This window comes from Eretmochelys imbricata, chromosome 9 (assembly GCF_965152235.1).
Source record: "Eretmochelys imbricata isolate rEreImb1 chromosome 9, rEreImb1.hap1, whole genome shotgun sequence".
In the NCBI taxonomy this organism is placed as follows: Eukaryota; Metazoa; Chordata; order Testudines; family Cheloniidae; genus Eretmochelys; species Eretmochelys imbricata.
In genome coordinates, this window is record NC_135580.1 from 28,430,609 (window position 1) to 28,443,621 (window position 13,013).

Genomic DNA, 13,013 nt, shown 5'->3' on the forward strand with positions numbered 1-13,013 from the left:
CCTTAACCACAAGACCAACCTTCCTCTCCTACACAAAACAAGCTGCCCTCTATTGTCGTAAGAACAAAATAACATTGAGCGAGATTTTAAAAAAATAAGGGGAGGCTGGGTACTCAGAGTCTCTGAAAAATCAAATCCATGTTTAGGCACTTAGGTAAGTGGCCTTTACTCTTAGGCATTGGTTATAGCAAGATCTCTGGAACATGAGGGCCATACCTGGCCCCACATCAGCTTTGCATTGTGTCATTGCTGATCCAGACCTGGGATAATAGGGGGGTCATTGGCTAAAGGGCAATATGCGGTAATGTCTCCTGCATCAAATCTGCTCCCCAAGGTGGGCACAAGGGTGTAGTTAAGTAAACAAGGGGCATGTCTTGGTCATCTTTGTCAGCAAGTTAAGGAAGTATGGGCTGGATGAATGCACTATAAGGTGGGTAGAAAGCTGGCTAGATTGTCGGGCTCAACGGGTAGTGATCAATGGCTCCATGTCTAGTTGGCAGCCGGTGTCAAGTGGAGTGCCCCAGGGGTCGGTCCTGGGGCCGGTTTTGTTCAATATCTTCATAAATGATCTGGAGGATGGTGTGGATTGCACTCTCAGCAAATTTGCGGATGATACTAAACTGGGAGGAGTGGTAGATACGCTGGAGGGGAGGGATAGGATACAGAAGGACCTAGACAAATTGGAGGATTGGGCCAAAAGAAATCTGATGAGGTTCAATAAGGGTAAGTGCAGGGTCCTGCACTTAGGATGGAAGAATCCAATGCACCGCTACAGACTAGGGACCGAATGGCTAGGCAGCAGTTCTGCGGAAAAGGACCTAGGGGTGACAGTGGACGAGAAGCTGGATATGAGTCAGCAGTGTGCCCTTGTTGCCAAGAAGGCCAATGGCATTTTGGGATGTATAAGTAGGGGCATAGCGAGCAGATCGAGGGACGTGATCATTCCCCTCTATTCGACATTGGTGAGGCCTCATCTGGAGTACTGTGTCCAGTTTTGGGCCCCACACTACAAGAAGGATGTGGATAAATTGGAGAGAGTCCAGCGAAGGGCAACAAAAATGATTAGGGGTCTAGAACACATGACTTATGAGGAGAGGCTGAGGGAGCTGGGATTGTTTAGCCTGCAGAAGAGAAGAATGAGGGGGGATTTGATAGCTGCTTTCAACTACCTGAAAGGGGGTTCCAAAGAGGATGGCTCTAGACTGTTCTCAATGGTAGCAGATGACAGAACGAGGAGTAATGGTCTCAAGTTGCAGTGGGGGAGGTTTAGGTTGGATATTAGGAAAAACTTTTTCACTAAGAGGGTGGTGAAACACTGGAATGCGTTACCTAGGGAGGTGGTAGAATCTCCTTCCTTAGAGGTTTTTAAGGTCAGGCTTGACAAAGCCCTGGCTGGGATGATTTAACTGGGAATTGGTCCTGCTTCAAGCAGGGGGTTGGACTAGATGACCTTCTGGGGTCCCTTCCAACCCTGATATTCTATGATTCTATGATTTTATGATTCTATCTCTGTGCCCCTGTGAGCCCCAGCTGCCATAGAACAAAGTGTGCAAATGTGCGCAGGGTGGTTTAAAGCCACCTGTGTGTCTCACTCACCCTCCCTGCAGTGAGTCATGCCAAGTGCTCTTTGGCAAGAGCTGAAGATAGGGTGTCGAGGTGTCTGGTTGTTGATTGGAAAGTCTGGTCATAAAGGGGACTTGACAGTGTCCGGTCAGATCTACTGACCAGACACCCAAAGTCTGGTTACTGCAGGCAGGGAGGCACCGAGTCATCACCCGTGCCAGCCTCTACTCACTCAGGGCCACCTCCTACCTGTGTCAGGCAGCTACAGCTCCCAGCCCCAGCTCTGCAGGCGAGTCCCTCCCGACCCACACGGGGGAGGGGGGAAGAGAGGGGAAGAGCAGCAAGCGACGGTGGCGAGAGGGAAAGAGGAACGAAAGGAGATGGGTCCTCAGGAGGAAGGGGTGGGGCAGAGGCAGGGCCGCAGGGGGACAAGGCGGGGCAGGGAAGGTTCCAACCCTCCTGCTGTAGGTCCGGTTTTTGTATATTACAAAGTTGGCAACCCTAGCTGAAGATTGGGGCCATAATCTAGAATTCACTTAGTTCTTTCTTTTTATTGTGCACTTCTATTGACATCACATGTTATGTAATTTTCTGGCATGAGTTTCACATCTTCAAGACAGACAACATCCTTATGGGGTTAGTCATGTAAGAAAAAAAGGAGTGGAAATTTACTGGGGCAGGTGAACTATAACTGGGCAAGTAAGCAGTTGTCCTTGTATCCTAAGCACAGAAAGTGTAGCTCTTACATATGAGTCGTAAGGTCTTAATCTGATCTTACAGTGGTGTAACTTCAGTGGAGCAACTCATCACGTACACACTTGTGGAAGTGAGATCACAATCAGGTCCCTGCTCTTAGTATAATTGTTGAGAAGAGTATTTTCTGCTCCTGTCCTGCATGTAAATTAGTTGTGTCATGGAAGACTGTGTATGTAACCAAATGCAGGATTGGTCCCTTAAATGACAATAAGAATAGAAACTCCAGTTTTTGACAAAACATATACTGGCTTCAGGATAGAAGAAATATATTGAATTACCAGATATCTCTAGTGCTAAAAGCACTGTCATTCTTAATTCCTTTGGTCTGGAAAAAATACTTCAATTCACAATTAAGTTATGCATTTAAAAACAAATTAAATAGGAAATTCTTGACCATATGTAATTTGTTACTTTTAAGAATATGGAAGTATACAATTTATTTACAGAACAGATTTTTGTATCTGGTTTCCAGATATCATATATTAAATATAACACAATTAAGGGAAGTTTCAGAGTAGCAGCCGTGTTAGTCTGGTATCTGCAAAAAGAAAAGGAGTACTTGGGGCACCTTAGTGCCACAAGTACTCCTTTTCTTTTTACAATTAAGGGAGTATTCAGTTGAAGATTCATCTGGTTAAAGTATATACTCTCCTGCTGTTGAGGAAATCTGAGAGATATTGTTTACATTTGGTTTACATTCTTCAAAGATAACACACACAATAACTTCAACCCTACACTATTGACAATCAGAGGATATTATCTCGTATAGAAGGAAATTACCAAGGCCAAAAGTTACAATACCCGGAGGGTTCCATGATGCCTCCACATCTGCACAAGAAAGTTCACTGTTTTTTTAAAGGTTCAAAGCCTACTTGCATTGCATGCATGAGTAGTCCTATTGAAGTCAAGTGTGCAATCAAATTGCATGAATGAAGAAGCAGGATTTGACTCTAAGTACATTGATTTTAAGACTGCTTTTTCAACACCTCTACTCCATAACTCCTGATACCTTCCATGAGTTGAAATGAGAAAAACCAAAAACAAAATAAAAACCAACTGCCCTAAAAATGAAGATTTAATGACACTTCTTGATATCTAATATTCGTTATGTATGTTTTTAAACAAGTATCTTCACACAATAATTTTGCACCTTATTCCACGGACACAGAGGGTCTAATAGTTCAGACTGAAGTCCCCAAAAATTCCCATAATGATGTCAGTCCTGTTTAATCTTAAATTGACCATTTGTCTGTCTCTCTCTCTGCTCCTGTTCTGCAGAGTTTGAGGATATTCTCTTGTGTAACCTACGAGATAAAAGCACTTTCAAGTTCTTTGCTTTGTCTGAAAATTTTAAGTTTAGCGGTCCATTTCCTCTAGGTGCCATATACTACTTAAAGGAAGACTAATTTTCATGTACTTACTATAGTATATTTCGCTGTCAGGAACAATTTTTTTTTTTTTACAAGCTAGTGTGTTTTAGCATTTGCTATTTTTATATTATCTATTCCTAAGATTATTTCTTGCAGTTAAAACTCCAAACATTTTCATTCCAATAATATTTTTGGAAATAGTTACTATTTTCTACCAATATTTGTGTTGTTTAGATGTGACAAAAATGGCTGCTAACAAATCTGGATTAAATCTGAATTTAGACTATAATGACAATTAATACAAAAGGACACATCTTTAGAAGCATGTCTGCCTTTTCTTAGACATTTTTCAGCTTCATCCCAAGGCCATATGAGTTCTTATTCATTGATGAAGATATGGGATTGTGTTTTACACATTCTTAAATACTAGCAGGCTGTTATTCTTACATGCTCATTAAGAATCTCATACAAAGCCCACTGAAGTCACTTGGAGTCTTTCCACTAACTGCAGTGGGTTTTGAATCAGGCCATAAACCTAGAAGTTGAAACGGGATTTCATTTTCTTTTAATTTTTCTTGACCCTTTTCTGATTCCCAAAAGAGCTTTCATTATGGCATAAAGTTGTTCTTCATGCCTAATCATGTCCACTGTAATTCATTCCAAACTGTGTATTAAAGCCAAAATCAACACTGTGGGAAAATACTGTTTCCCTGCCTTGGGTTTCGTTTGTGTGAAATGTTTCATTTAAAATGGGCGGTGATATTCCTCTCATCTTGCTCCTGCATTCTGCAACCAGGCCTGACGCTCATGTAGACATGTAATCATCATCCAGGTAACTAAGTAACCCAGAGTATTTAAGAAGGTGTGACTATAACCTGTTCTTACTTTTACACTTGGATGGGTACCATACAGGCTGGTCTGTGGTAGTTCTGAGCTACTAAAGAAAGATCTGTAGAACTTTAGACATGTGTTTTGGAAAGTGTGCTAGGTGCATTGGGTACAAGTTGCTCATTCTTGCCATCCTCTGCATTGTAGCTAACATCTTGCTTTACTTTCCCAATGGTGAAACAAGATTTGCTTCAGAACATCAACTTAGCAAGTATGTGGCGTGCCTTCATGGAATTATAGGAGGAGGGATTTTGGTAAGTAACTAAAGCTAGCGTGTTTTAATTTGTTTTCTTATTTTGAACATCTTAAATATTCATATTTCTCTGTCAGTTGTAGGATTTTTGTCTCACGGCTTTGTTAGCAAGTCTTTACACCTCTGTAACTTTATAACATATATGTGGTGCCATATAAATTATTACTATTAATCACACTATTAATCTGCCATCTTGTATGATTTAAATCTGGGGAGAACTCACAATTTGAATGACAAAGAAATGCAAAATAAGGTCCTGATCCTTCAATGAGACTACTCATGTGAGTAAAGTTACGCACATGTGTAAATGTTGGCAGGTTTGGGCCCTGGGTTTGTATTGTATTTTATAAATGTAGTTTACTATTAATCTATTCTCCTTTTAAAAATGATTATATTTGATTAAAAGTAGTAACCATTTCTTCAAATGTACCTGAGATTTCTGGGAGGCATTGGCTGCTGCCATGTCCTAGGTATTTATTCAGGGAAATTCAACAGTTGTTTATAGTCACACCAGTGTGTAGGAAAAAACAATGAGGAGTCCTTTTGGGACGTAGAGACTAACAAATTTATTTGGGCATAAGCTTTCGTGGGCTATAATCCACTTCATCAGATGCATGGAGTGGAAAATACAGTAGGCAGGTATAAATATACAGCACATGAAAAGATGGGAGTTGCCTTACCAAGTGTGTTAGAGAAATAGGGAAGGAGGATATACTGCTGTTTCCGAAGTACTGAAACTTTCACTAAAGGGCAGCAGATGGTTAATTTAGGACCCGATTCTGAAATGAGCTGTATGTGAGTGGAACCCTGCATCAGTGCAGATCTTGATTGCAAGATGGGGACCTAGATGCTTATATTAAAAGACTTACATAACTATATGAATATTTCCCGCTTGACTTTAATGGGCCTGCTCAGTGTGTAGTGTTATGCACCTAAATAAGTCTTTGGAGGATTTGGGCAATAGTATGTCATTTAAGAGCCAGCAGGTATGGGGCTGTGGTTTTCAATTGAAGAAATTGTTTTTATTTTTCCATATGTTTTAAAGTACGTGTGTAGTGCTCACAACAGATATTTACTTCCTTCTTAAGGGTTTTGCGAGGCATCACTGGATAGTGTTTGTCAAGTGCTATGACTACAAAATATGAATAAGGCCAGCCATTGGCTGAGGCCTCAACAGTTCCTGTGTTTAATCCACAAGGTCATGCTGCTCACTCCCTTTTCACTGCAGGTTGAAAATTTTCAAGTGTGAATTTTTTATTTTAACTGATTCAGAGTGGAAAATCTGAGACGCATCAGTTCATCGGAAGTTTTCACACAAATTCTGCAATTCTATGGCAGTTTTGTGAACTTGAAAACAAAGGAAAAACATTTTCTACATGGAATATTTTGCACAATTCTACCAACAATAGAAGCTTCTTGTGTTTTGACTCCATTGATATCAGATATTCTGTATAAGCAAAACACTTGCTACTACTTTTCAGTAACTAGTGTCATCATACCTCATTATAGTTGAAATGATGGATGTCATCAAAAAAGCCTAGTAGTGTGGTCAGTGGTGGATTAGCCATTGGGTCAAGAGGCCCGTACCCAGGAGCCCTGGCCAATTGGGAGGTCCCAGAAAAATGGGTGTCCCCACACCCTGACCCACTCTGCCTGGAGCTCCTAGCGGGGAGCAGGGTTGAGGCAAGGGGCTTGCTCCGCCTGCCCGGTTCTCCAGTCGGGGAGGAGGGTCGGTGTGCAGGGGCTTGCCCTGCTCAGCTTGCCCGGCGCTCCTGCAGAGCCGGGCAAGCCCTCATGCCCCGACCCTGCTCCAGCAGTGCCAGGTGAGGAGGTGGGGTGGTTCAAGTCCCGACCCCATTTCCCCAGCAGGAGTGTGGGTGCAGGAGGGTCTGCAGGTGGAAGGGGTGGGGAGGGGCCCCCATTTACTTTGGTCCAGGACCCCACAAAACTATAGTCTGCCCGAGTGTGGTCTTCTCTCAGTGAAAGCTCCCATCTACTTTGTTGAGCACTTTTGCTGAGAGAGGACTGCAGGATTTGACCCACAGTGTGTCAAAAAAGGTGTTGGATTGACAGGGAAGAATATTACTATTATTTATTGGAACTGCAGTAGCATCTAGGAGCCCCAGTCATGGACCAGGATCCCATTGTGTTAGGCACTGTACAAACAGAAAAAAAATGAAGTTCTCATAGTTTATCACCGTCTATCCCTAAGCCTAGTCTTGCCCCTATTGAAGCCAAGGGGAGAACTCCTCTGGAGTGGAATGGGAGTAAGAGTGAATCGGCTATGCAGAATTTTTAAATTGTGAAATTATAAATCTAAATAAAAACAAAGTGAGGACAGAATTTGATATGCACTGCCTGTAGGCAGAGCTGTCCCTTGGGTAGGACGAATCGGGGTGATAGCTCCGGGCCCCGCGCTTTGGGGGGCTCCGTGGTCCAGTGCAATTGGCTGGTGCGGTCAGTCCCAGAAGAGACAAATCCATCACTTCCGCCCTGGGCCCTGCACCCCCCTAGGAAAGGCCCTGCCTATAGGATAGCTTATCAAAACACTCAGTGCACAATTATTTGTTTTTATGTAGATATTCCTCCCAGCTGCAGTGTTCATCGGACTAGAATACGATAATTGCTGTGGATGCTGCGGGCATGAGAACTGTGGGAAAAGCTGTGCAGTAAGTGAGCTTTTTGCTTCACCATTTTCGGATGGTCCCTAAGAGGGAATGGTCAGAATGCTGAGAATCACTTGTGTGTTTACTCTGCAGATGCTGTCCTCTGTTCTGGCCGCCTTCATCGGAATCCTGGGGTCCGGCTACTGTTTCATCATTTCAGCTTTAGGTTTATCCCATGGCCCTTACTGCCTCTCTGCTGTAGAACAGAACTGGGTCTATCCTTTCACTAACTCCAGTGGAGGGTGAGTAGTCTGTTTACCAGCAAGCTGTGCACTGCAGTATATAAACACCATGGACCTGATACTGCTTACTGTGTTTTATAGGAGGGTATATAAAAGGTTTGCACTGGTGTAAAATGAGAGGAGAAACTGTCCCATTAATTTGCTCCTTACTCAGACGAGTAGTCCCATTGTTTCCATAGGACTACTCACGTGAGTAAGGGCTGCCTTTTGGACCCTAAACTAGTCAAGAGGGAGAAAGGCTGTTAATCTTTGTAGAAACTAATGGATCTATTGTATTCTCATTTTTGGGGCCTAATTGTCTTCTGTACAGCTGAGGAGCAAGATCATAAGGGGTGTCAAGCACCCGCAACTCCCACTAAAGTTTCAAGAGGAGTCAGCACCTATGAAATCAGAACCATTGTACGGTCACTAAGTTATTTGTTCTTGCAATAAATTGTTTCCAAACAGAACACACACTCTTTCTCTCCAGTTCTCACCCTGCCTCGCCACCTAATTGTCTCATAGGTTATTCCCCCTCCAGCAAAGCTGATGGGTACCCTCAGGCTGAGGAGAATTCTCAAGACCATATAAACTGGGACTCACAACTATCCCAAGCTTTACAAAATGACTGCCACAGTGGCATCATCACTTACCATAGGAAACACTCTGCATGACGGGCCTCTGGATATGGCCCTTTTTAGCCACAATAGCCTGGAAATATTTCTCAAGCAGCCCAGTAACCATTCCCTAGCATTCTGCAGATGATCACTATAGTGCTTCTTTTAGAAGCTGCATTTATCATCAGAGACTGCTAGTGTTTCAGTATGAATGACAACCTCCTTCCCAGGGGCTGTGTGAGCATCACCCCAGGCCTGTAACACTCCTGTCTACCCAACTGTGGGGGAGCCACAAACCAAATTCTGATTCCCACCCCTTCTCCTACCCCATCTTGTGGAAATCAACAACACAGTTTTAGGACTCTATTAACAATCAGCTTTAAAAAAGGGAGACCAGAAACACACTATCCTGATGATCATATAGATTTTGAATCCTAAAAATTCTGAAGCATATTGAGAAACCATGTGTCATGGAGGGTGTTTAATAGTAGGGTTATTAGAGTCAAAAAGCAAGATGCAGAAGCCACATAGCAAAGATCTTTAAATTAGTTTAGAACATCTTGGTTTGGGAGCATTTTCAACTCAATGTGGTAGGAATTTACCCAGCTGTTGCAGCTGATACCAAGGGATGTTCCCAAGCTTAAACCCTGGACTTCACACAAAGTGGATGTAAACCACATTATTTATGAAGGTACCCTTGATATAAAAAAATGTGACCAGATATAAATTCAAACAATAGAACTTGGTCTGCACAAAGCTGCCAAAAAGCCCCTGGATTTCCCTAGTTTGGGATTCTCCTTTTGTGGAGTGAGTCCCCATGAAACATAGAGTTGGCATAGCTGAGTCATACATCACTTCCAAGTCAACCCGCACGTAAGGGGCGTAGTAAGGGTGTGGAGTGCATGCATGGTCAGAGCACGACGTACTCCAGTAATACCTTACCGGTGGATAGCCCCTGGAGGCCTGTTTCCAGAGCAGTGCATGTCTGGTGCCAGAGCAGAGCTGGCTGGCCTGAGAACCAGGAAGCCACACCTACATTCAACTGGCCCCCTGAAGCAGAGAATCTGATTTGAACACATCTGGCTGTTGTTTGTCATGATGGTTTCTTTAGTTTTCACTGGCACAGAAAGGAGAAGATAAGTAATTTTTTTGCTGAATATGCTGATCAGATGGTTGGGCAGGAGCTGCAGGCATTTACTTTTAGGACACAGTGAGTTCATCCTGTGGTCAGAGCAGTTCAAGTGCGTGTTTGCAGATACCAAGTAGAGTGTCTCCAGCAGGACAGTGGGGCGGGAGGAGGTATTGTTTCATATTCTCTGTGTATATATAAAGTCTGCTGCAGTTTCCACGGTATGCATCTGATGAAGTGAGCTGTAGCTCACGAAAGCTCATGCTCAAATAAATTGGTTAGTCTCTAAGGTGCCACAAGGACTCCTTTTCTTTTTGCGAATACAGACTAACACGGCTGTTACTCTGAAACCTGTCATGTAAGACAGTGACAAATGGAGAGCAAAGTTCCCTTTGGATGCAATCACTATCTTAAAATAAGGGCCTGATCCTGCAAGGTTCTGAGCCCCATCTGAGAAGTGTTCAGTGCGTTCAGCTCATTCAAAAGGCTGTGCATCATTTAAGTCCCTTGCAAAAGGGCAACCTCCAGCATGCTGTTTTCTACACCAATTCCATCCTAGCAGCCATTCCTAGGAGAAAAAGGGCCAGGGCATGGCCATGGCCAGGCATAACTTAGAGCAGCCCTGTGACTGCTCTAAATTATGCTGTGGACCATCTGACTCTGGAACTGGGGAGAATAAAAAGGTGTGTTAACGCTACCTCTGTTCCCTACCACCCTGCTCCTGCCCTCTATTTATACTTAAAATCAAGGCTAGTTTATCAAAAGTCTATACCTAATAACTGCTCTTGCATTCTAGAGTGTCAGGGAGTTTTGCATGAAGCAAGCCTTTGCTTCCCTCATCCCCACTTACAAGGTTAGTGGTACGTGAATTAGGCCCCCATATTGCAACTGCTCTCTTGATATACATTAAATACCAGGGAGTGACACGCTTCACTGCGTCATGAGTTTCTAATACATTTTTAATTGCTATGAACAGGTATCTGCTTGAGCGTGACAGGTGGTCTGAGTGTCGGGAGCCAAGGAATATCGTGGAATGGAACTTGACCCTCTTTTCCATTCTTCTGGTCTTGGGGGGAATTGAATTAATTCTGTGTTCCATCCAAGTAATCAACGGTTTTCTCGGAGGAATATGTGGGGTTTGCTGTAATCGGGAAGAGGTAAGTGCAGCTATTCAAGGTATCATTTGATTACAACCACACTTCCCAGATAATAAAAAAAACAATATAGCATAATGTATTATCCGGTAACCAAAGTACATCAGGGTCTAATCAAGGAGAACATTCAGTTCTAATCCAGGAGATCATTATTTCCCTGTCATGGCTCCTCTTCTGAAGCTCAGGTTCATTAAGTGAGCTTTGAGCCACATCGTTCACAAAAACCCTGTGGCATTTGACTTTAATACAATGGGAGTGATTTTGGGCAAGTGGTCAGCTACAAGTAGGGAATTAGATATGCACATGAGAAGGAAATTTCCTTTTCTACCTTTTGAAATTATTGGTCACCTTAACCATGCAGGGGATAAGGTGTATGTTTCAGGCACAAATTAAGTCTTTTGGTGAGGAAGAAATTCTCGGTCCTAATCTCCTCTCCCGCCCCCGTTTTACAACGTTACACAATTGTATGATAGGTTTGCAGCTTAGTTTGTTTTCGACCTTTCACTGAAGCAACTGCCAAACTGTTTTCAGTGGGAGCAATATATGGCCAGCTGAAGATACCAGACAAGCAGGTCTAGAGTCTGCTCCGCTAGGTACTCTCATGTATCCTAGAACCATCCACTCTCCCAGGCAGCCACTAGGTCTTTATTTCCTCACTGTGCCTCTCCGTCCTCCATAGCTTTTATTCTTTTGTGAAAGGAAAAAGTTGGCAACTTTTACAATGATAAAGATCAACATTCTCAAAAACAAAAGAAATCTTGTACAGAATGATGGTAAAACTTGATTGCCCTTAAAATGCAACAAAAGCCATAATGATGTCTGCTCAAAGATGTTTCAAAAGGCATTCTTTATGCTGGTATTTAAAATGTTTTCTTTGAGAAGATGTTTCATGTTTATTACATACAGCTTTAATCATGGATATTATTAACATGGTAGATTATGATGGGACCTTCAAAGCTGTTGTCTCTTTCTCTCTCCTCCTCCCCACCATGATCTAACTGGGGGCATTGAGACATATTTCTGGCTCTGTCATAAATGGATTTTTGAGGATTAGTGGGCATGGAAATAGATCCACAAGCTGAATACATATTATACAACCTATTAACTTTACTTTTTACAATGAACAAAGTATGTGATTCTGTGATTTTGTTTTCCCTCATTTAACACATATTCTTTTTTTCCCCCCCACAGAAATACGTTTGCTAGAACATTTGCAACTGAAAATGGGCTAAAATCACTGTAATTATATCCTTGTGGTATTCTGTAAAACGTTTATTTGAATGTCTTGTTTTATATTGCACATACTGTAAATTATAAAGAGAACAGTTTATTCATGTTACATTTCTTCTTGCCAAACTATGCACTGTCACCATTAATTCACGGATTGGGCCAGGTTCTGTTCTTGGAAAGATGTGCAGGATTCCCAAAGAACACAATAGTTATTATGTGTTTGGAGCTGACAGCAGAATTTGGCCTACTGTGATTTTTGTCATTATAAACATATACCTTGCATACAAGGATTTCATTGGTTTATTTAAACATAATGCAAGTAACTGATCGATTAATTGTGTTGATGGGGTACAGTTTCTCACTACAGGCATGGTAGTTCTTGATTTTCATACAGAAGCTGCTTTTTCCATTAGTGTTCCATTGCCATCCTGACCCTGAAGCCCCCAGTAGGAGCTGTCACTCACAGAAGGAATGCTGCTTTAATTGTGTCAAACCAAAAACCACGAATACCATGAATACTTTCGGTATTCATCTAGTCTAACAGAAAATACAGATGGTGCCAACTAATGGACAGACAAGGGTAGGCACATACTGAGGGGCCCTATCTCCCCAGGGAAGAGGTGGAGATAGAACAGCAGGAAAAAAAGACAAGTCTGAAGAAAGGAAAATGGGGAGTTGGGAGGGGAGTGGTAACTTGGACTGTTTCAAACTTCTTTCCCTCTCTATTTGACAATAAAATAGAATATATATACCCACCAGCTGTCAGTGTTTTCCTTCCGGTCCAGAGTTTTATTGCTCCTATAGCTTTGCTGCATTTTAGCCTCTCCTCCGCGTACCCCCATATCTCCCCAATCCCTCTGCCTTCATTTGCTGTTTTGTTTCTCTTGATCATGTCTACGTGGGAATTTTTTTTGTACAAGCTAAGGTGTGCATTTAAAGTGCTTTAATTATAACCCTCTGTGGCCACTCTTAGTTCAGCATAACAGTGGCTTGTTGTAGTTAAGCTTGTATCACTTGGGAAGGGGTTTAACTTAATCTGCAAAAAGTCACTCTTATACTGAGAGTGACCAGATGTCCCGATTTTATAGGGACAGTCCCGGTTTTTGGGTCTTTTTCTTATATAGGCTCCTATTACACCCCACCCCCGTCCCGATTTTTCACACTTG

General features: G+C 42.5%; 1 protein-coding gene across 1 annotated transcript; it reads left to right on the forward strand.

Annotated features, from left to right (window-relative positions):
- The first annotated feature begins 4,654 nt into the window (after positions 1-4,654).
- Positions 4,655-11,823, forward strand: TM4SF1 (transmembrane 4 L six family member 1). The gene is made up of 5 exons (XM_077826881.1): positions 4,655-4,831; positions 7,410-7,499; positions 7,590-7,738; positions 10,440-10,620; positions 11,809-11,823. The coding sequence occupies exons 1-5, from the start codon at positions 4,655-4,657 to the stop codon at positions 11,821-11,823; spliced, it is 612 nt and encodes a 203-aa protein (XP_077683007.1).
- Positions 11,824-13,013: the final 1,190 nt, after the last annotated feature.

Excerpts from the sequence above, each read along its gene's own strand:
- TM4SF1 (XM_077826881.1), top strand. The coding sequence starts at position 4,655 with ATGTGTTTTGGAAAGTGTGCTAGGTGCATTGGGTACAAGTTGCTCATT. Across the intron at positions 4,832-7,409 it reads TTATAGGAGGAGGGATTTTG|ATATTCCTCCCAGCTGCAGT; the intron begins GTAAGTAACTAA and ends GTTTTTATGTAG. Across the intron at positions 7,500-7,589 it reads ACTGTGGGAAAAGCTGTGCA|ATGCTGTCCTCTGTTCTGGC; the intron begins GTAAGTGAGCTT and ends TTTACTCTGCAG.